This window comes from Lissotriton helveticus, chromosome 11 (genome assembly GCF_964261635.1).
Source record: "Lissotriton helveticus chromosome 11, aLisHel1.1, whole genome shotgun sequence".
Lineage (NCBI taxonomy): Eukaryota > Metazoa > Chordata > Amphibia > Caudata > Salamandridae > Lissotriton > Lissotriton helveticus.
This window is the reverse complement of record NC_136072.1, coordinates 29,931,528-29,953,802: the sequence shown is the minus strand read 5'-3', so window position 1 is coordinate 29,953,802 and position 22,275 is coordinate 29,931,528. Positions and strand designations below refer to the sequence as shown.

Here is a 22,275-nt window from a genome sequence, read left to right as displayed (position 1 = left end):
TGTCAAAAAATGCAGTAGAGGATCAAAGCTTAGAGGTTTCCCTATAGCCCTATACAAAGCAGTTAAAAACGGGGCCGTTGGAGCCTCAGAGGGTTGGGACCTTGAGCCCCTTCCCCCTCTGGCCGGAGTTTGAGTCGCAAAGATGTGAATGGGCAAGAGAGGTGAATTCCAGTTTGGCCATTGGTTTCTAATGTTGATTGCTATACTGATACATTGCTGTACTTACAGTAACTATCAGGGATCCCCACCCAGTGAGACGTTGGGAGAATTCAAATGTGAATCTATGAAAGATCCAATGTTGTATAACAATTTTACTAACAAATTCTGGAGTTACAATATAAAAAGTTAACATGTTACTTACTTTTTCAGCAAAGCTGTTCATTCCTGCTCGGACAATGATTATACAGCCTTGGACACCGACACCTTTTTTCTCTAGTTCCAAAAAATCTTCTTTGCGTCCATAATAGGCATAAACTGGTTTACCCTAAAAATGTCAAAGCACATTTACTGGGCAAAAATACTTAAAACATATCAGCAAACCTGTATCAAGCAATTAACACGCAAACATGAATGTTTTTCTAAAACAGTAGCGTTGTGATGAAAATTGGTTACTGGTGAATGGGAGGGAGGAGGGGGGGGGGGAAGCCTTGGTCAAACAGCATCCACAATCCTAGTCCAGTTAAGGAACAAGCAAACCTCAAATTAACCTGCCTGTATCAGCCTGGTAGCTTGGCACAGAGCAGTCAGGCTCAACTTAGAGGAAATGTGTAAAGTATTTGTGCAACTCACGAAACAGTTAGACAGTGAAAACAACACACAATAATTTCCCACATTGGGTTAGAAAAATAGAGCAATGTGTAATACATCAAACAAGACCATAAAGACAAGGATCCAATCAGTAGGACTAGAGTTATGAATTTTTTAAGAATAAACTGCAATAGAGCGACTAAAAACCAAAGCGGCAACCGCCATTATCTGGTTTCGCTGGACCAAGTCAGAGTCAAGAGTTCAGGCAGACCGCAAGTCGATACAGTCGCAGATTAATCTAGCTGAAGTTTTTTCAAAGTTTTGTGCCAAGAATCATGTTCGCCAGTGGCGGCCAGCAATTTTACAGGGGGGCCACAAGCACACATACACATCACTCACACCCACCCACGTAGTCACATACCCATTCATAACTCATTAACAAATACACATGCATTCACACACCAAACAACAAAAAACTTACCTTGCATGAAGATCTCCGGGAGGGAAGACACTGAGGTCCCAAGAGGGTTAGGACAGCCGGCTTCTCATTGACTGACCTCAGGTCAGCCAATGAGGGAAGCCAGCAGTCCCAAGCCTTGGAGATCCTAGGATTGGACTGCTGCCTTCCCTCACTGCTCACCTTCAGTCAGCCAATGAGGAAAGGTAGCACTCCCAACCTACTCACAGTGAGATGGGCCAGTGAGACTGCTGACCACACCCCACTCCGATGTGTCACTAATTGACACTCTGAAATGGGCACTTCAGCGCTTAAACTGAAGCATCCAGGTCCGAGGCAATGGGTGACGCTACCCCTCATCACGGAGGGGAGAGGGGGGCGGATGTGGGTCTTGAGGCACTATTACAAGGCTGAGGATATCCCACCCACAAGGCAGAGAAATCCTGAACCTGGCAAAATACAGCTTAGGCCACCAAGCGTGCTCATTATGCACATGTTCAGCTTTTGGCTGCCTGACCTGAAAAGGAAGTCTCAGCCAGGCAGATCTTTACTCAGACTGACACGCACTCTTTCCAGGAAAAATGTGGGTGGCATGGTCCCTCAGCCCCTACGGACGGGCTGCTGTTAAAATTGAAAAGGGTCACTGGGAGCGAGGAGAGAGTTACAGGGTGTAGCGGCATGGCACAAAAAGCAGTCCAGGCATCACCTACAGGCTGGCTTGAGCTTAGCGATGGCGTTCTTCCACAGCGATCCATGCTTGCTCTGCAAAGAGATGGCTGGCAGTGGCTCACACGGATTTTCGGTCGAGCGGCAAACTTCTGGCGTGAACTAGCCCGGTTGCGTGAAAGAACAAAAGCTTGATTTCAAGAGCTCCTGAGCCACGCCCAGGATCTGAAAGGCACCACTTGGTGGGGTCCGTAACACACTGACAAATGGTCCAGGAGCTTTTGAGGAGTCTTTCATGTCCCAGAGCTTCAGATCAAAAGGCCAGCAGACTAGCCCTTCAGATCACTCTGGGGCCTGGGCTCAAGATGAAGTTGTAGGCCCAGTTCTTATTTCCCAAGCAAGAGGGCAGCAGGCAGCACAGCAGAACAGCAGAAGGAAACAAGTTACTTACCTGTAACTGTGGTTCCCCTGTATTGGTAACTTTCATAGATTCCCATGCTTTTGTATCATTCCCAGTCGTCGGAATGGGACTCTCGGTAACCAAAAATATTTCCTAAACTTAATGGCTTTTCCAATGCAGACAGTATTTAAAAACCGGTCTAAATAAAAGTAACACAAATAACTTAAGAAAGCATAAATCAGAACAGCATATACTTGTCTGCTTCAGCTAAGAAAGGTAACACAATCTCTGCACTTTTGAACTCCATGATTAGCGCCATTCAATAAAAAAAAAAAATGGTCTTTTTCCATCTGTCTGGATACAAATGTTTTAGCCAGTGTCAATGAATGCCACTAGAATGGATAAAATCCATTGGAATTCAAAACCGGATTTCTCGGTGTACCTGTAAGAACACTTACTGCAGAGACTCCTTGGGAGGTGAATGCTTGGATTGGTATTAGGACACATTTTCCTGGTCTTCGGAGCAAGCATAAATTATGTCCGACATTACTGGTGCTTTTGAGCCATATGCTTCACAAGTGAAACATTCAAAAGGTTACCAGGTTTGTTCTGGTCCTTTTGAAAGTGAACACTAGTCACCATTTTAAAGAATCATTGAAGCAAATTGTATATAAAAATTAAGGGTAGAAATGCAGGAAAGTTAAAAAAGCTTTTAAAACATATGCACCACCAACTCCACCAGCAGAGACCATTATTTCTCTAATCTCTCCACAAAGTGATTAAAGCAGGCATGGATGTTGGGTACCCTCTTCTAGCTGGAGTTGGAAAGCTATAGATTGGAAAATAACTTTACAAGAAAGTTTGTCTTTCTAGACTCCAAGGTACAACAAATCCAACCCCTGCGCTGAATGCCAGACGTGCATGTACCTAATTGCTGGCCTTACAATCATGCTAATCAAAATAAACAGTTTGAAAGCCCAACCAAGAAGCAAAATGGTTTGGTACCTTTTCGATCAGAAATACAAATATGGCACCTAGCGTATCCCAGGAGCTGTAAGATGAACAGAGCATGTACCTATAAGAAAAAAGTTACTTACCTGTAACTGCAGTTATCCAGTATTGGTATCTTTCATAGATTCACATGCCTGAATCATTCCCAGTCGTCGGGATGGGAGTCCCACGGTCCCACTTTGAGAGCGGGAATGATTCAGGCATTTGAATCTATGAAAGATACCCCAATACTGGATAACTAGGGAAGAAGATGTGTCAAAGATGCACCATTAACTCTATGTTCACAAATGGATTTAAATCTGAATGATAAACAAGGAACACATTACAATGCGGACATGTGTACCCAATCAACCTGAACAGGTTTTTATAGGGAGCTGGGCAGCATGACCCATTGTTTACAGTTTATTACGGGTGTTTTTCAGCTAATCAGACGGCACTGAATGTTACCAGCATCATGATCTTTATGACATGACAGCCATTCCTTGCGTCAGATTGATGTCAATACTGCACAATATCGACAGAGATCCATGCGCTGTGCCTGTAAGTAACATTTACAAGCTTGCAATGTAATGGCTACGTCACAGCTTGTCCGTCTCCATCAACGCTGTGCCATCCACTAAGCAGGAGGCGCTCACTGCCAACTGATCTTCTCAATGTCACTTTCCCGATCACAGCACTCTGGTAGAAAAGCCATAAGCTTCAGAGACCCGCAATGGGTATCAAAGGGGTAGGAGTAGAAGGGGGTTTTAGGTTCAAGCATTCCTTCATGGAAAGGACAAATCCAAGAATACAAACTTTATTCTGGAGAAATCAATATATAGACAAGCAAAATAGCCAGAGCTCTGTTCCTGAGATCCTACTCTAGTGGGCCGGAAATAAAATCAGAAGGGGGGGCGACAGTTAGCATTGGCTATTGGCAATCTGTGGCATGCTGGACGGCAGAGATATATTTGACAGTGTTCTATTTTCTCCTGCAAAGTTTGCATGCCTATTATACATTTATTGTTTCCTCTTTCGAAGGGAACCAACTTTTTTTTGCTTGGTGATGCTATTCGGAGTTCCATTACATTCTTGGTTCTCGAATACGTTTTTCTAGACATCATTTCTTGTAGATGCGCTTTCCAAAAAGATAAAGATGTAAACTAAATGGTACCTTTCGTTGGAGTATTTATTACTCTGTGTTAAAGCTGTGCTTGGATACCACACATGGGCAAATCTATTTAACATGTATGAATATTAAGAAAAACACTTTTATAGATGGGGGACTGCTCATCTTCAGTGGCTGAAGGCGACTGGTCTAAATGAGCAGGCTGGACAGTAAACGAACAACAAGTGTTCAGGAATTCATAGACCGCTCTCCAAGGATATCATGGTCAGCAGGTAAAAAATAAATACATAAAATGGATACTCCGTCTCAATCTCAATCGCCAGAGACCGCTCACATAGTGGAGGCAGATACACAAACTATGGCAGTTTCAGGATCGTATAAGTGTGTGAATACACCGGTGCACTAACACTGATTACTGAGGGCAAGGATTATTCAAGCCTTTGAATAAAATAAAAGCCCAATGTTTCAAATTTTAGAACCACCAATTGGGAATCAAAACCCACTGCACCATCCTAAACTGCTACCATTTAAACAGAGTGACATTTTTGGAGCAGACAATTGAGACCAACCAGCCTTCCTACTATTCGCTACTTACGATGGCGGTTTTCTTTGCACTGTATGCCACGTATGAAGGACTGTCGACGGATTCCATCTTCTCCCCAGCTTTGCCTACCAACAAGACAGTGTTCGGTTGACTATAATAAAACAATATTTAGTCAATGTAGGAGTGACTCAGCCACTAACTGATCAATAACATGCAATTCTATCAATACGGACCAAAGACGCCAAAGCTTTATTTTGTGAAACAATACAAAGGAGCATTTATGCCCCCACAAACCACTGTTGATCACATATTAGGAATGCTTAGTTTCCCTCAGCCCATCAATTGCCAAAAAATACTGGCCAGTTGATTATCGGAGCTAAAGTCAGAACAGAAAAGTGATTAATGTAGAGAATTTAGAACAAAGCCAAAGTTTACCACACCATGTAGTTTGCTTATTTAGCAAGGCATCCATTCCAGCAGGCAGGCTGGCAACAAACAGAAAAAAGAAGCAAAAGGCGGCGTACAACAGGCAGAAGATTGGCGTGGTCTGCCCGAATACAATTCATTGGAATACATTCTTGTATAAAGTGCGTAGAATAGCTGAATATTTCTTTCCAAGCTCATTATATTCACATCCATGGATACCAAAAGAGAATAAAGCAACCTTCCTTTTGAGGACCAGCCATAACAGAGAAGGCCCGCCAGAAAACAATGTGAGGATACATTTAAGCTTGTAGAGGCAGCCCCTCAAATAATAGCCAAGTCTGGGTGGTGTAGTAGTTTGCAGTCTAAATAAAGATCAGAGCCCTGAAGTCAAAGTTATAGACTTGTGAGCCATGGATATGGGTGGGCAAAGAACAAGTGCAGTAATAAATCACGACTGGTCACCCGTGAGGGTATCTAGGCACTGGCAGGGTCCAATTGATAAGCAGAATAGCCCGATCTTCATGGACTTTTGGAACTCTGGAAGAGCTAGTGAGGTCTGTAGATACACGGGTAGCTAGTTTCAAGTCTTCACTGTTACAGAGGAGAAGGAGCGACCTCCAAATCTGCTACATTGGCTGCAGGAGGATGGTGGGGGGGGGGGGGGAAGGGAGTTGGAGAAAGGGGCACAGATCGGTCTGGTGTAGGGCCTTGTATGCATGGGGCAGGAGCTTGAACTGGCATCTTTTCTGTCCAGGGAGCCAGTGGACTGCCCGGAGGTAGGGGGTGATGTGGGTTCATCCAGAGATCCAGGAGGAGTCTGACTGCAGAGTTCTTTAGATCTTAGATGTTGATTGGGAGAGATATGGAATTTTTTTTCATCTTTCTTCCTCCTTTCCTTAGATCTTCCCCTACAGTGCAGGCATCTTGAGAAGGACTGGCTGGCTTATTTATCAGCCTTCTTTCTCTTACCAAGATGTCAATGTCATTCCTCCCTTCCAAGTATGAGGCCTTCTCAGTCCTTCTGGATATTCTTTGAGAGAACTCACAATCACTGATAGATTGGGGTGACGGTAAACACCCCACACAACCTGAGGTATGTGGGCGCACATTGCCTCACATCCCAGCACTGTTTGCCCCGATGCACCATAGTAAATGCAGGACATTTTAACACCTAATTCAGTGTCAGGCTTTATTTTTTCACCCCTGTTGGTGCAGCCAGTGCGGTGTATCTCTAGACACGTGTTTCAGGATAGTTGTTGATCAGTAGAGAAGAACACATTCTTTTTTGGGGGTGCGTGAAATTCTGCACCCACGAAAACCTGGAGGGTCTGAAGCAGCATTTTCTGCCACAGGTAGGGCACTTCATGACTACAAAAGGTATTCTGATGGACAAAATACGTGGAAAAGGAAGTAAACAGGTTAACTTCATAGATGGCAGCTCAAGATGCTGAGTAACACTATGACAGAAATAGGTTTCTGAGAGAAATCCCTTAGAAAAGGGAGGTGTCAACTATCCAGGTTTCCGAGTTCCTTCTCACAAGAGGAGAAAAAGTACAAAACTTTTTTTTTTAAAGTCACTCACAGCAGCACCCAACAGAACAAAGCATCATGGCAACTGGAATCTACAGGAGCCTTATATTGAAAGCCAATAGTCAGAAGTAAAATTAAGTCCCTCAGACTGCACAACTGAATAAATACAGTGTTTTGGCTGTTCATCATATGGACAATAGCCCTGTGTGCATAATTCTATGGACAATCATTAAATAGGCAGGGTTTTGGGGTGCAAGCACATACCAGGAGAATTATTCTAAAGTTGACCATCAATAAAGATTACACAAAACGATACATTTTTCCAAAAGGGCACTGCCCACCCTCCCTCCAGTGGCATATTTGGATTCAAGTCTGCATTTGCTTTTACGTGCTGAAAGGCCAGTTTACAAAATGTATAACTCAACGCAGTCCACACAAAAAAAAAAAAAATACACTACAACGGATAGCACATTGTTTTATGTAAAATACATTCTTTTTACAAGGTCCAACAAAAGGGAATTTGAAAACAGTTAAGGGTCTTACTACAGCAGCTGACACGAAGTCAGGCTGCAAGAGTACAATGCTTCAAACCTTCTGGTTGTTTAAAAGCAGAGCACGACAATACTTGTTTGCACATTCTCTTCGAGCAGCTCATCAAGCTTACCTGCCAGCACTCTGGAGTGCGACGTAATGCTCATCATACCAGACTTTATCCATAGAGAACTGGGTAAACTGATCGTGAATATATGAAGCTAGATCTTCATCCTGCTGGGATCCTGCTTCATGGGCTGAACTAGAAACTTTCCTGAAAGGTAAAAGAAAAAAACATATGTTTTACTCAAGTAATTGTTTAACATATAACATTTCACATGTGGTAATCATAATAGAAAGAGCAAGCAAACTGCACAAGGTTCATCGCCATCCATTTGAAAGATGCATTCTAGAACCTAAAGAAAATACCCCCTACATTCTGACACTATTTATCAGCAGCACCCTATACCTCATCAGCAAAACACTGACTGCCATTCAGAAAATACGCAGGTTTTAAAGGACCATAACAAACTTAAAGCCTTTTTATTGAGTTTTACAAAGCTAATCAGGTAATGCAGTTGCAATCATTCCGGTACAAAAGGGGGTGGTGATGGACGGAGCATCTGAATCAAAACACTCACAGCCAGTCAAAAGATCTGGGTTTAATCCATCACCGTTTTTTAGCCCACTCTGCCACCCCAGTTCAGACATGGCTATATGCAAATCAGTCTGACCCTGTGCCTCATGGGAACAGTCCAGCCCGAACTGCCAAGCCATGCCTTCCCTTCCCTGGACCGGAAACAAGCTTCCGAGGGCCGGTTTCTGGCATTACAGCCGTCACCAGCCAGACTAGCTTGAATCCAGTGGCAAAGTGAGCAAGGGACTCACGTCTGAGCATACCCTGCCACACTTCTGGCGGCCAAAAGCGGTACAAAAGGGGGTGGTGATGGACGGAGCATCTGAATCAAACACTCACCCCCAGTCAACTGATCTGGGTATAATCCATCACCGTTCTTTAGCCCACTCTGCCACCCCGGTCCAGACATGGCGATATGCAAATCAGTCTGACCCTGTGCCTCATGGGAACAGTCCAGCCCGAACTGCCAAGCCATGTCTTCCCTGGACCGGAAACAAGCTTCCGAGGACCGGTTTCTGACATTCCAGCCGTCTTCAGGCCGGCTTGCTTGAATCCAGTGGCAAAGTGAGCAAGGGACTCACGTATGAGCATACCCTGCCACACTTATGGCGGCCAAAAGCGGTACAAAAGAGGGTGGTGATGGATGATGAGGCACAGGGTCAGACTGATTTGCATATAGCCATGTCTGAACTGGGGTGGCAGAGTGGGCTAAAGAACGGTGATGGATCAAACCCAGATCTTTTGACTGGGTGCGAGTGTTTGATTGGTTCAGATGCTCCGTCCATCACCACCCCCTTTTGTACCATTGCAATCATTCCAGCATTGTTCTCGGGTGCAAGGCATCTGGCATACAATACAGAATTCTCATGTGCATGCGGGGTGCAGAGACATCCCCAATATCAGAATACACCCAGCACGCGTCTCGATGTAGGACCATCACTAACCTACTGGAAATCAACACTGCTACAAAAGGCAGCGCTAGAAACTCAAACCCAGCAGCCTGGTAAACACTAGTCTATCAATTACTTCGGATGGTCTGCCAAGGACGCAAAATATTACAGCATCAACTCTGCCTCCATTTTTGTAGTCCCACCTGGGACTAGGAAGGGTTATCCATTAATTTCCAAAAATACACTCAATAGGGAACTGGTGTTACACATAACTACCTTCATCTTCTCTAGCAAGAGACCTTTGCTAATAGACGCACACTGACAGCAACCTGTACAGGCAGTGGGAAAAAGGCATGGAAGAGCAATGCCGTCATGGAAATGCACATGATCACGGAGAAGAGAGCAAGTAATGAAGATACACACATACATTTGGCTTATGCCGTCAAGGCTTGAAATGGGAGGGCGGGGGAAGGGAGGGGTGGGGACAACTCAGAGAGAGGTCGAACACTTTGCTGCTAGAAAGCAGAGTTGAAGTTAAGCTTCAAAATCTAGGAAAATCCGATGTTCAAAGGACACGCCATGACTGAACTTGCTGTAGGACACTGGACAGCTTGAAGCCTCCGAGAGGAGATGACCGCAATGGGTCCAGGTGTCAGATTGGCTGAAGTCCGGATCACATATAAAGGTACTCTGGCTTTATGTAGTCTATGGCTCTTTCAAACAGTGTAATGCATGGTACACTGTTCTGCTAACTGTAAGAGGGTTCCCAGCATGGCAAAAACAAAGAACTCAAGCATGTGAACCCATCAAAGATGCAATGATGGAGAGATGTCAGTAGAAATGTCTTTGGTCTCAACTTTTCGCTAGACTTTGGGTTACAACACATTGATGTTGGAGAAAAGAAACGCAACCCCTTCTGAAATCAGAGGCTCTTAGTAGGGTTGTACCAACAGCAAATATGCCAGAGTGAAAGGTGCCTGAAATGCTTCAAAATTGAAAGTTTAGAATTACTCAGTGACTTCAAGTAAGGTCCATACACTCTGGGGCCTGCAGACTATCACAACCAGGGCAGATGAGACAGCATCCTTGCTATATCGGTGGACAGTGAGGCAGCTTATACTACTTCTCCCTATTTAGCGCTCAGGTGCACATCCTCCCTGTCTGAGTTTAAGGAATCCCAAATTAAAATTGGTAAAGTCTGGAATGAAAGTACCAACATCGTGCTCATCCTTACAGGACTTTGCTCTCACAAAAAACGCACAGTCAAACAGTGGCCATTATCCCTCAAGATTTAGTCTGCTGATATGAAGAACCACTGTGAGGAGACAAGCATGCCATAAAACAAGAGCGCTGCCTCTGCTCCAAGTACAGCCATGGAAAACCACGAATGGAAAGGAGGATAGTATAAGCTTGTTTACCCGTCGCTTGGCAGCTTACGTTAAGATGCCAAGTACCACCTAGACCGCAGTGCTGCTCGGCAGGAGGTGCCACCTTGATACACTCCTTTCCCTTCAAAGCGCAGTACTTTTTCGTGTCTCGTGGGCGCTTCAATCTCTTCTCAGACGCTGCTTTTTCAAAGTGCTCAGGGGTCCTTCCATGCTCCAACTGCACTATTCAAAATGGCACAACCACTGCAAACTAAAAGGCCCAACAGAGGTTGCAAGAGGTCCTTCGACTGCACCGAGCTCCACAAGATCCAGATGCAGTTTGCAATATTTGGTACAAATACCTAGCGGTTCCAGGGTTCCCTAGGCCTTGCAGAAATGGGCACAACGTTAATTTTAGCTATCGGCGTCAGTGGCTAAGTGGTCGTCTGTTTTCACATTCTTTTGAATTACCGTGAATTGCGGCGATAAAGAACAGGGGTGGGGCAGTCGGAGCATCTCCAATCCCTCTTCAGATTAGATTTCATGAACCGCAGTCTGCATGGTCTGTGCTGCATTATAGTAGAAATACACATAATTATGGCTGGACCACTACCAGGAACGGTATCCGACCCACTTTAATGCTAGATCTTCGACAAGTTAATGTGCAATCCTTCGTTCTGGAGAACTTCTGCTCATCAGAAGTCATTTGTATGAAAATCCTTGCTAAGAACTAACTTTAAGCTTTAACACATTAATAGATAGAAGATACCAAAGCTGCAGAAACGTTAAATGGATCAGACACCTGCGGTGCACTCTTGAAGGGTCATGATCCATATAACATTCACCAAACTCAATTTGCGGACTTTGAGCATCTCGAAAAAAAACATGTATAATTAACAAAACTTTCTTAAAACACATATTACATCATCTCAAACAAGGTATACAAGGAAATATTCTCAATGGCTGTCTATACATCAGGAAAAAACCTAATGATCTAAATGCAGAATGGTTCAGTTTGATGTGGTTTACAAGAAAAATGCTTTCAGTACATAGGTTTCATCTGGCAGTTTTAACAACCCGTAACAAACGGTCATCCAAAACCATACCTGATATTCGGCAGAAAGGTGGCAGCCTTCAGGCTATCTGACAGCATTTTCTTTAGATCACTCCAATAGATCATGGGTGGTTCTGGGTCCTCTTTCACAGGCTCTTCCTCATCAAGTTTCATAAGGGAGTCTGTGCTGGGGGATGATGGACAAGCCGCTGCCCCATTAGTACACTGCGGAGCTGCCACCATTCGACCACGATAGCTTAAATATCCAATCAGAAACCCTGCAGAGAGAAGGTGGTTAGTAAACCATGTAGTATATGAAAATGGGTTTTAGCCTTGCTAGAATGACACCAAACTGCACACGGTTCTAGGACAGTCCAGCCCACTCTTCTGTCTAAGAGCAGAAGTGTAGGTTTGTAGCAGCATTTCAGAGGTGGATCGGTACCAGTCTTAAGAACCATTTGCATGACATGCCACAGCTAAACTGGCCAAAACAGCACAAGTTGTCAACAGCTCCTTAGCCTCCACACCTCAGGCTTCCATTCATCTGGCTATTTTGTACACCATCAGTCAAAGCGTTTGTTGTGCCTTTACTAAAAGGCCTCAATGTTTATGGGGTAGGAATTTGGACGAGAAACTGGGCTTGGGAGGATATGGAAAGAGAAAGTATTTATCAACAGAAAATTAAGATTAAAAAGCGATCAACCACACCAACCCAATGAAGCAAAGGTTGCTTGTATTGTGTATCTCTAAACATCCTTGCTGGACATCAAACTAAGGCCAGCTGCAAAACAGACACATCCACTTATGTTAAAATCTATTTCTTTTCAAACCTAAACTACAAATACAGTACAGCCCTCAAATAGCACAACCAGCTCTAAAAATTAAGGCAACACTGCAAGATAGTTTATAGAAAAACTGATAACAGTACCAGACATACAAATAGAAAGCGATTTGGTTAACTAAATAGTATTTGGATAGTGCAACTTTAGCTGGAGAGCAACAGAACGGGGAGGAAAATGGCACCTAAGCTTTAATAGTGTAAAGGGACTACTGTTACATGCACTGTACAGTTCTGCAAGTTGTCCGCCGAAGACCTATGGCAGAGGCAACATATTTTTAATAAGCAAGCCTGGATGTGCTACAAAGCAGTCAAGAGTAAAGCCAACCAATGGGTTGATCAAGCAGTTATTTGTGTGGACTTAAGCAACCACTTTATAAGTCCTAAACTGAAACGCAAACCTACTAGTATGGATAACAGGCCTTTCGCCGATTCTCACCAATCAAGAAAATTAAGGCTGCTCCAACGAAGAAAAAGCAAAACGCCCGACTCCTGGTGCGGGGTGGTACCGTTTTGTGGTGCAGAGTGTGGTCATTCATAGTGTGGTTATTTTCTTCGTCTTCAGCCATCTTCAGTTCCACGTGACTATCTCCATCAGTTTGTCGAGCCAAGCTGAAGCGGGTGTACGACAGGGGCTCCCCACTAAACTGAATTAAGACACAAACAAAATAAATTAACAATCACATACGGCAGTAGTTCAGTTACTCGTGCCTAAACCAACCTTTATACACTTCATCAGGCACAAAACCCCTCTAAAAAGGAAAGCTGTATGTCACACTAGGCCAGTTTATGGTGGTGGAGCACACCAAAGAAGATAAACAAAGTCCAACACCAGCTACAGGCAAGTCAGTCCAATACAAGTGTTTGACTACCACGAGACCGGTTGCATGGCATTCACACCCAAAGGTGTTTAGGAGGCATTACTAAGCAGCAACAGGAGAACTTTGGCAGTAGCCAAGCATGTTCCAAAGTACGACACAGAAAACAGTTTGAGGCACATAGGAAGGAATAATTAAACTGAAGAACAATTTCCAATATGGAAGGCCAGCTTCACGGTACACACATTCCTATCTACACAAAATACAATTAAGTGGAATAGTAAGGGGGGGATGGAAAGGAACTATTCCTACAGCATGATTATTTTGTTGCTACCCAGAGAATGCCGCTGCACTCTATAATTTCAATTATGGGGGAAATGTTCCCACCCGGAGAAGATGCACACAAACACTGCTGCAAGACAGACTAGAGCGCAAACAATAAAGCAAATGCTTGGCACAACACGGAATCTGTGTGGAATCAAATCCAAGACACAGGGCTACACAAGCGAAGGGCATGGAGCACAGATTGAGGTTTCCTACACGTCTATTGGCAAACCGTATTAAAAACAGACCAACCGCTTGAAGGAGAGGCTGATCTAGTGTGGCCATTTCTCAAAATAAGCCCAGCACAAGGGAACTGCTGCACTTCAGGCACGCCCACTCAACGGCTCATTAACATATTTAAAGGCAAGGTCCAAAAGCCCAATGTTTGCACATCTGCAGCCTAATTGGAAGGATGGAGAAATACTAAGAGCATGTAGCTGCAGAAGGTCATGGAGGCTGAATTGCACCCGCTTCCTACTCAACGGACTACCTTCTACACTCCAGTTTTAGAATTATTCAGGGGAATAAGCATCATCAGCACAACTAGTTGTCAGTTTAGTACTAATTGAAATAAATATTTGTAAAAATTATATAACGTGGTGGAAGGATTGCAGACTCACCATGTTTGATATCGCTGACCTAGCCTGGTCCATGGTTTCCAAATGACTGCTTCGCCCAAAACTTTGCCAACCTGAAGAAAATGGAAGAAAAAAAAAAAAAATTCAGCAGCAAAATAAACCACGTCGTCTTGCCAACGAGACCCACAACCATGTATGCATTCCATGAGACCGCTCAGACAAGCCTCTCCGAGATACTAGAAAATAACCAGATTAAAATAAAAGCCCAAGAGAACTGGCATATGCAGAATCAGTAGTCTCGTCACATAAAACATTCAGGTGGAATGAGACCCACATCAGAGGGGGAAGTCACTGGATGCAGTTACAATCGCCAACTTCGACAAATGAACACCGGTCCTAATGAATGAATTCTCCCATCCACGTAACTCATACCAGGTACTAACTCTAGCACTCATCCAATCAACGCAGAAGCACTTTTCACTGACAAAGTCAAACGGTTAAGGTTTACATTTGGACGATCAACGTAGGTTTAGAAAACTAGGTATACAACTAAACATTTGGCAACAATTAAATGGCGCCTGTAATGTCAAGACTTCACAAAGTCTAGTTTATTCAGTTAAGAGTTGGTTGGTGCCAGAGTAGAATCCATACTGCATGTAGAAATTCTTACCCAAAGCGCACTTGTGAATTCACGCACACAGCAGCACAAGCAATGGTTTCACGTGGATGTAGTCCAGGCACGAGTTCAGGTCAGCGAGAATGCTTGAATGAATGGTTCCCCCACAGGGGCGAATCAGTCACTTTCAGCGTCCGGATGCCAGTTACTGCCTTGCAAAGGTCTTGTTCAGCCACGCAGCCCAGAGGTCGGCTTGGGATGCCAGCTTGGGCAAAGTTAGGATAAGAATACCCTCTGCCTCAGAGCGCAGGCAGCTGTAGGGCCACAATGAAGGGGTGTCCCCTGTCCCTCAGCAATGGCACAGCATCGAAGAGAACTGGTGGGTCACACACAGCCTTGCAGGCCTCAGGGGGGAGACTGGACACAACAGACAGGAGAAGAATCTCTTCTGGTGCATGCCCCTTGCGCCCCAAACCTCCCACCCATCACACACATGCAACGAGTAGGGAAATCCGCAGTGCTGGCTGTCTTGCAAGCGGACCCCAACAACACGGCAACAAAGTCTCAAAATTCCTCTCCATGGCCGCAGCTCTCTGGGAATGATGCGGTGCTTCTCTGATGCCAAGAGTACTGGCTGCTTTTTAGGTCGAGGGACCTATAAGCTGCGAAGCAGCTTCCGGTCCGGAGATCTTAGGTTTTGGAGTAGGGCAGTTTAAACCCACCTCTCAGCTCCGTTCCTTTCCATTGGCTGGCTTCCTAAACGGAGGCCAGCCATTGGAAGAGAAGGGAGTCACTCCAAACAAGCCCAGTCTCTTTCGGATTCGGGGGCGTAAGTTTTGCGGTTCTTTAGCTTGTGACGTCGTCCGTCACTCAGGACAGCAAAACACGCCCCCGAATCCGAAAAATGTTGGAAGCTTGAGGCCGCCATTTTGCTGCTGGTAAGGTTGAGGTAGGCTGCTCTCGCTTTCCTCGTTTCTTTTTCCCACTGTTCCATTGATTTTCGTTGGTCTCCTTCTTGCTATTTCCCTGCAGACTCCCACCTCCCTACTCCCTTTCGCTCTCACCCGTCCTCCCAGTCCGTAGCTCCCTGCTCCGGCAGGCTCCCTCTCGGCGCTTCTCGTCCTGCGCGCTCCTCTCCCCTGTAACCTCCCACCTCCCTGCACTCTCACTCCCAGCTCGCCTCCATCCAGTCTCCCTCCTCCCTCTACCCTCCCGTCCCCAGCAGTCTCTCAGAGCGCTTCTGGAAACAAGTGATTACTGCTGCTAAGGAAGTGCTTCTTGCTAGAAGTGATATCGAGCTGAAATATGCGGGGCCTCCAGCCACAAACCACCTTTCCAGCTGTGTTTTAGAGTCTGCTGGTTTTGTGCTTCGTGTTTTCCCGGTGCCTTCTAGGGGTTGTTGTGCTGGCTTGGCCTTTCCCATTCAGCAGCTTGCGGCTTATCTCGGGAGGGCGGTGCCAGGGATGATAGGCAACGGCAAACCAACCAGAAACCGACCTATCAGAGTCCATTATGTATGCGTTTGCAGCTCCACTGTTTCGTGGTCATTCTTCCTTCATGGCAGGGTTTACGGCAACCAGTGTTCGTTTCTTGTTCTCTTGCCTTCCTTCCAGTGGTCACCGTTGTCCCAACTTCACCGTCCCTTCATCCCGTAGTCGTTGCACATTTGTAGTAATTAGGTGTCCACTATTTCTTAATTTTCACCATCTGCTTATTCATTTTCACCGTCCCTTCATTCAGTCGTTATCTTGTCCTTGTGTTCGCCATTCCTTCATATAGGGGCCATTCCTCCTCCATGGTAGCCATCCCTTCATTCATTAGTCATTATTATTCGACATTATTTCTTCGTGTCCGGTCTATTCTTTCTTCGTCATCAGTATCCCACGTGATCCGTAATCACAATTTCTCCATCGTCACTATCCCTTGATTTAGTTACGTCCCCTGTCCTCACTCCTGTGCAGTTCTATACACAATTTTATATTCCTTTATTTATATTTTTTCACAGTTCTTTACAATCACCATCAAAGTAGTCTGTAGAACACCTTCACAGACATAAGCCTCTACAGGTCACCCCCTCTCCCATGCTCTCTCCCATGCTCTCTCCCATGCTCCCTCCCAGGCATGCAGTACCCACCGGCCCCCTCACGGTCCCTCCCGGCACAGGTGGCACTGTGCCCTGTCCCCCCAGGCCGGGGCCTACCTTGGGCTCCCCGTGCAGCAGCAGCCCCTGGCGGCTGGCGGTGCGCCAGCAGCAGGAGAGCCGCCAGGGGTAGAGCCCGCGACAGCCTTATGTGCCCGCATGCTCCCTGCGCCGGCTCCTCCGGGGCGGTCCTCCTTCAGAGTGCAGAGTGCATGCAATAGGTCATGCATTGCGAACGATTACACTATTGGGAATGTAAATGACAATGCCATTTATTTATGATTTTAAAAAAAAAAACTCAAAAAAAAAAGTCATAAGCAATGCCAATAGCTCTAGCTTTAATAATGCCGAGAGCATTGCATTGTAAATGCTTGTTCATAATGACGGTGACTGGTTCATGCCAACAGCCAAATCACTCAAGCGGTGCAGCACTAAGGAGCTGGATAAATCCAACCAAAGGCTGCCCACAATAACAAACGTGCCATGAAGCTTGATATTGGATGGTTCATATAAGCGCCTAGCCTGCCCTCAGGCAATCGAGGTCTCTTGAAGAGGCTCCCTCTCTGGTCACTGCGAAGCACATGTGGATGGGTGGAAAGGCAACAAACCCACCCCCGCCATTGTACAGGGGATATCAGAGGCCAGGTCCTTGGCCACAGGCTTAATCAAGGGGCGGTTTCTCTCAGGCCACAGGAAGGAACCAGCCCGCTCCAGAGAGCGAAGCCGAGCCGTCCCCCTGTACCACTTAAATTGGAGGGCAGGTAAACTGAGCCAGACACAGCAACCTGCTGTTACAACGGCATGTGCCAAGACACAAGATATACATGGTTTTTAGGTCGAGCCTAGACATCGCATGCGCTGTCGGGAAGACATGCTGTATTTGCTACGTGGGCTTTCATGCCACCCACTGCAGAGGATTGGTTAAGGACAGCGTCACTCGCAAATGCTTGCTTCCATGTGGTTTCTTTTCCTTATAAGTTCCGCCTTCTTTTGTCTTGCTCCTCCCCTGGAGTTTTGGCCTATTACAGCCATCCTTTAGCTTTACTGTCTTTGTTTTGGTAAACTCTATCATTGCAGAGTGCCTGTGTTTCCAGAAGGTTCCACCACCCGCCCAGCTTTATTTTGCTGCTATTCATTTTTCCACCATTCTACCTGGGACCACCGTGCCACTTAATCTCCCTGTGCCCGCCCCTCCCACAACACTGCTTGTTTAATTTGGGGTCGTCCCAAAACAATGTGCTTAACCTGGTAGATCGAGCCTACTATAAAAAGCTGGACCGTGTTTTCACATTCAGACGCTGCCAGTGTTAACGCGTAGGAACTAGTTTGAGGTGTGGATGCGATGCAAGGGGATTCAGAAAGTCTGCTCAATTTTTTTTTTTTTTTTAAAGTAAATTAGCTCAGACGTGTTTTTATTACACTTTGGTGCAGTTCCATCTTCACACAATCCGTTGCTGTATCACTTTTACACCAAGCTTTTGCAAAGAGGCTGGACGGCGCTTTTGCTTTCAGGTATAAGCTCGGCCATGTTAAGTATAAGTTAACCCCTTCATGTCCAAAAAGCGTTGAGATGTCTCATCAGGGGTAGGAAGCGCTATATAAATACAATACAAACACACCAATCTCGCCGGGATTGACTAGGTGGCCTGCAGACCCTGGTATGTGGTAAAAAGGCCTGTACCCCAGAACTACCAATCAGCTGACTTCAACCATCAGTCGTGTCACTACTGTGACGCAAGCAGTAGTCACCCATGCTAAAAGGCGTGTTACCTGGAGAGCCTCATCTACAGCAAAGTACTACAGGTACAAAGGGAATAAAAATAAAATTAAAATAAAAGTACACTGCACGCTTTTAGCAGTAGTAAAATGAGTGGAAGGCGCCCTGCAGCACCTCTAAATCCAGCTGCTGTTTGTAATCCACTACACACTGCCAGAAGTGTGTTCACCTCTGCATTCAAAGGTCATGTAAGCGGTCAGATGGAGAGAGTTGTGAAAATGAGATTACAGAAATGAACAACGAGGAAGAAAATCCAAAGGAAGGCGCCAAGACATTAAAAGATTGAACCCCAGCCCGAAAGGTAGAGTCATCAGTAAGCCCTGGCTGACAGAAAGGAGGCTTCTGGTCAGATGAAACACGCGACACCTCTGGCAACTGGTTTTAAAGGCCACTTTCCTCTTACTGGAGGCCAGCAGAGGGGATTCAAGATACAGACTGGGTTAGAATGACTGGTCACATGAAAGCACACTGAGCCCCTTCAGCACGGATGCCCAACCCGCTGTTCTACTGAAACATCCACTCCAAACATACCGTGCCGGTAGTTTATCAATGAACCATTTACAAACTGTAAGCCAACATCCAGGACACTCACTGCTTTAACAAGCACAGCTACCCAAAAGCCCGCGACAGCAAAGCCAGCGAATACCTCACTTCGTTCTGGTAAACGTGCTGAATCCTTAACAAGCACGTTTGCTCCGTCCAAAGACCCTAACAGCACCTTTACCTAGAGGACTCAACGTAAGATAAGAGAATTTTATTTGCACAGTTAATTAAAACCAATGCACTGTGATACAAAATATGAATTAAGATAAAACACAATATAAAATCACATTTAAAACCATCATAGTATGAACATTGATGTTCTGTTCGTTAGTTATAAAATCGTATTAGCCTTTCATTTATCACACAGTATTTGGACAGTAGGCATAGTTTGTATTCTAAAACAGGTTAGGATCCGGTCAGTTCAAGATTCTAGTCCTGGCATTTTTTCCACAGCCTTTAAAAATTGTACAAGGCTGCAGCTCAGTTGAGGGTCCTGAGATGAGAAACAGGCAAGTACTGCACTCCTTCGTGTACGTATCCCAAATCGAATAAAATGGTGTTTCAAGAGAAGTGTCCTCTCCTCTTGCATTTTCTCGCAAGAGCATAGCAGGTGAATCATATCTTATTGCAGGTTACCACATAGCCGGCATGGCAAACCTGCTTTTTTTTTTTAACCAGTGTGGGAGATGCTGAATGCAGGGCAACAACCCTAATCTGTACCTTAAGAAGCACATTTTGGTCTTTTTGGCATAGCCCAGACCAAAATAGTTCTGAGGAGCTTTTGCCGAATAAGAGTTCAAAATCATTCAAGCGTGCGTTCTTTGAGAAATCGGTTTTATCTTGTACCCACGACTGGTGTTCGATAGATTTCTTTACCAATTTGTTGAAAGTTTTGTGATCTGGGGAGGAAGCCCAAAGCTGTTCCAGCCCGGTATTTACAAGACTTTTTGCTAGATATTTAGCTGCAGGCGAAGTCGAAGACTGCTCTATCTCCCTCCACAGATATTCGTTCAATGTTCCTTGTGCAGATTTCCTCACGTTGTCCCATACACAGATATAAGCCCCCCCGACGTGCCAGGAGCTGTTGTTGGATGCCAAACTCCAGCCTAATCTGTGATGGGGAGGTCCGCTTAGGAAGGCTAAAGATAATTCTATATGCGGCTAGGATTGTGCTATCAAGTATTGTTGCATCTCTGCCTCGTAGGACCTCACTTCCATAAGTGATTGTAGGCAGTAATTTGGCTCGAATAGCTTGTACCAAAGGTTTTAATGATGGACCAGATAGCTTATTATTCAAGGTTTTTAAAGCAATCCCTTTGCCTTTAATGCTAGACCTTTGTACACTGAATCGACCGCCGTTGTCAATCTTCACGCCTAAATATTTATATATTGGCGTGTCTTTAACCCCTTCCACGCTCATGACGAGCTGGGCTCTTCATGAAGTAGCCTGCTGCTACACTGATGACGAGCCCAGCTCGTCATGAAAGCATGAGGATCCCGAAATCCCAGCACAGCAGGGGAATTCCCATAGCATTCAAGTGGTTAATGCGAGATTTTTTCCAGAACCACGTAAAAAAAAATTCTTTTACTGATGGTCATAGTTTCGAGATTTACTTTTAGATAATTTGCCTCGTAATAACTCTGTGTGGTGTTCAGGAGGTTTTGAAGCCCTACTTTAGTGTGGCTTATTAGAACAATGTTGTCCGCATATAAGAGGCATGGTAGGTTAAACCCTCCTAGTTTAGGAGCATGTGAATTGCAGTTAGTCAAAATTGGCGCCAAGTCGCCCAAAAACAGATTAAACAGTGTTGGGGCCAAGACACAGCCCTGCTTAAGGCCATTGTTTGTCGGTATGCGCCTAGACAGCAGTGAGCCGTCCCCCACCTTCATCCGTATCCAGATCTCCGTGTGCAGGTTTATTAGCAGGTCCAACAGCGGTTTTGAGATCCCCAGCTTTTTAATTTTTACCACAGGAGATTCCGGTTAATGTTGTCAAAAGCCGCTCTATAATCTATGTAGCAGAGATGTTGGGGCAGTTTTTTCGTCTCTGCCTGGTCTATTAGTAGGCCCATAGTTAGGAGATTAGTCGTCGTGCCCACTGTTTTAACAAAGCCTGTCTGATAAACCGGTATCAGGGATTTCTTTGCAGCCCATACCTGCAGTTCCTCCAGCAGTAAACCTGCAAAGTACTTCACCTCATTGTCAATTAGGACAACTAGTCGGTAGTTTTCGGGGAGAGCCCGGTCCCCTGCTTTATATATTGGGGTAATAATAGAGCCCTTCCAGGAGTCTGGCACGATGTTAGAGCACCTGATTTCCAAAAAAAGGGGTTCAAGAGCTGCTGCCCAGTAACCCGCATCTTGCTTGAAGAGGATTGGCGGGATCCCATTAGGTCCCGGAGCCCCTTCCCTTCTGCCTTTTTTGATTTGGCATTTGATGTTGTGTTGTAGCTTTGAGGGATTAATTCATATTTGTCTTTAGTGTTTGTGCACAATTGTGTTTGTTGTGCATTATCAACATTGTGGGCTATTCTGATATCTGATATAGATAAGTCCTGGTTTTTGAATGAGTCTTGATTAAAGTGCTTGCCAAGATAGAATGCCCATATTTCCTCTGTAATGTTAGATGAGACCCCCAGGTTTGCCGGACATGTTAGTGAATTAATGGTTTTCCAAAACCTTGCCCCATCGTTCTGTTTAATGTCCGAGTGAAGTTTTGCCCACAAGTTGTCCTCCGTGGTTTTGGTTGCCTCCCATTTCAGCTTTTTTAGTTTGGATTTCAGTGTCCGAAGATGGTTTTGCTTTTTCATTGGGGTCCAACTGTATTTCCCTCATTAAACAGTAAATCATGTTTTTTTGCTTCCTTAATTTTTTCTCTGTGCTCTCGGGATAGATTGTCAATTTTGCTGATCTTTGCAGATGCTTTGGGCTGTGTTGCATAGTTCGACATGGTGGTTGTGAATTGTTCCCATTTTGTGACTTCATTTGGTCCAGTGCGCTCCATAAAGTGTTGTTGTGCCCTTCCTATTAAAATTTCACCCATCGCTACCGAGTACTTAATTTTTTTTAAATTAACAGTATGGATAGTCTCTTTTGGGGCATTTGATCGCTCGAGTGTAGGTCTCGCAATATCCAGGGCAATTTCCTGAGGGCAATGGTCACTGTCAGTTTTTTCCCCCCTATCCGGAACGAGGTTGTATAGTGAAAAAGAGGTAATGAAATAAAGGTATAATCTAATATACTGTTTGTCCTTGTAGAATGATAAGTTGGGGCA

At 45.0% G+C, this 22,275-nt stretch overlaps 1 protein-coding gene across 1 annotated transcript in view; it reads right to left on the bottom strand.

Annotated features, from left to right (window-relative positions):
• TFRC (transferrin receptor) overlaps nucleotides 1-22,275 on the bottom strand; it is a 120,006-nt gene that overhangs the window by 84,003 nt on the left and 13,728 nt on the right. The window contains exons 2-7 of the mRNA XM_078668125.1: nucleotides 13,969-14,039; nucleotides 12,646-12,853; nucleotides 11,421-11,646; nucleotides 7,554-7,694; nucleotides 4,985-5,084; nucleotides 362-484 (exon numbers count right to left, since the gene is read on the bottom strand). Of these exons, the coding sequence (XP_078524251.1) occupies nucleotides 362-484; nucleotides 4,985-5,084; nucleotides 7,554-7,694; nucleotides 11,421-11,646; nucleotides 12,646-12,853; nucleotides 13,969-14,001 (831 nt within the window). The 5' untranslated portion in view covers nucleotides 14,002-14,039. The remainder of the gene's footprint in view (nucleotides 1-361; nucleotides 485-4,984; nucleotides 5,085-7,553; nucleotides 7,695-11,420; nucleotides 11,647-12,645; nucleotides 12,854-13,968; nucleotides 14,040-22,275) is intronic.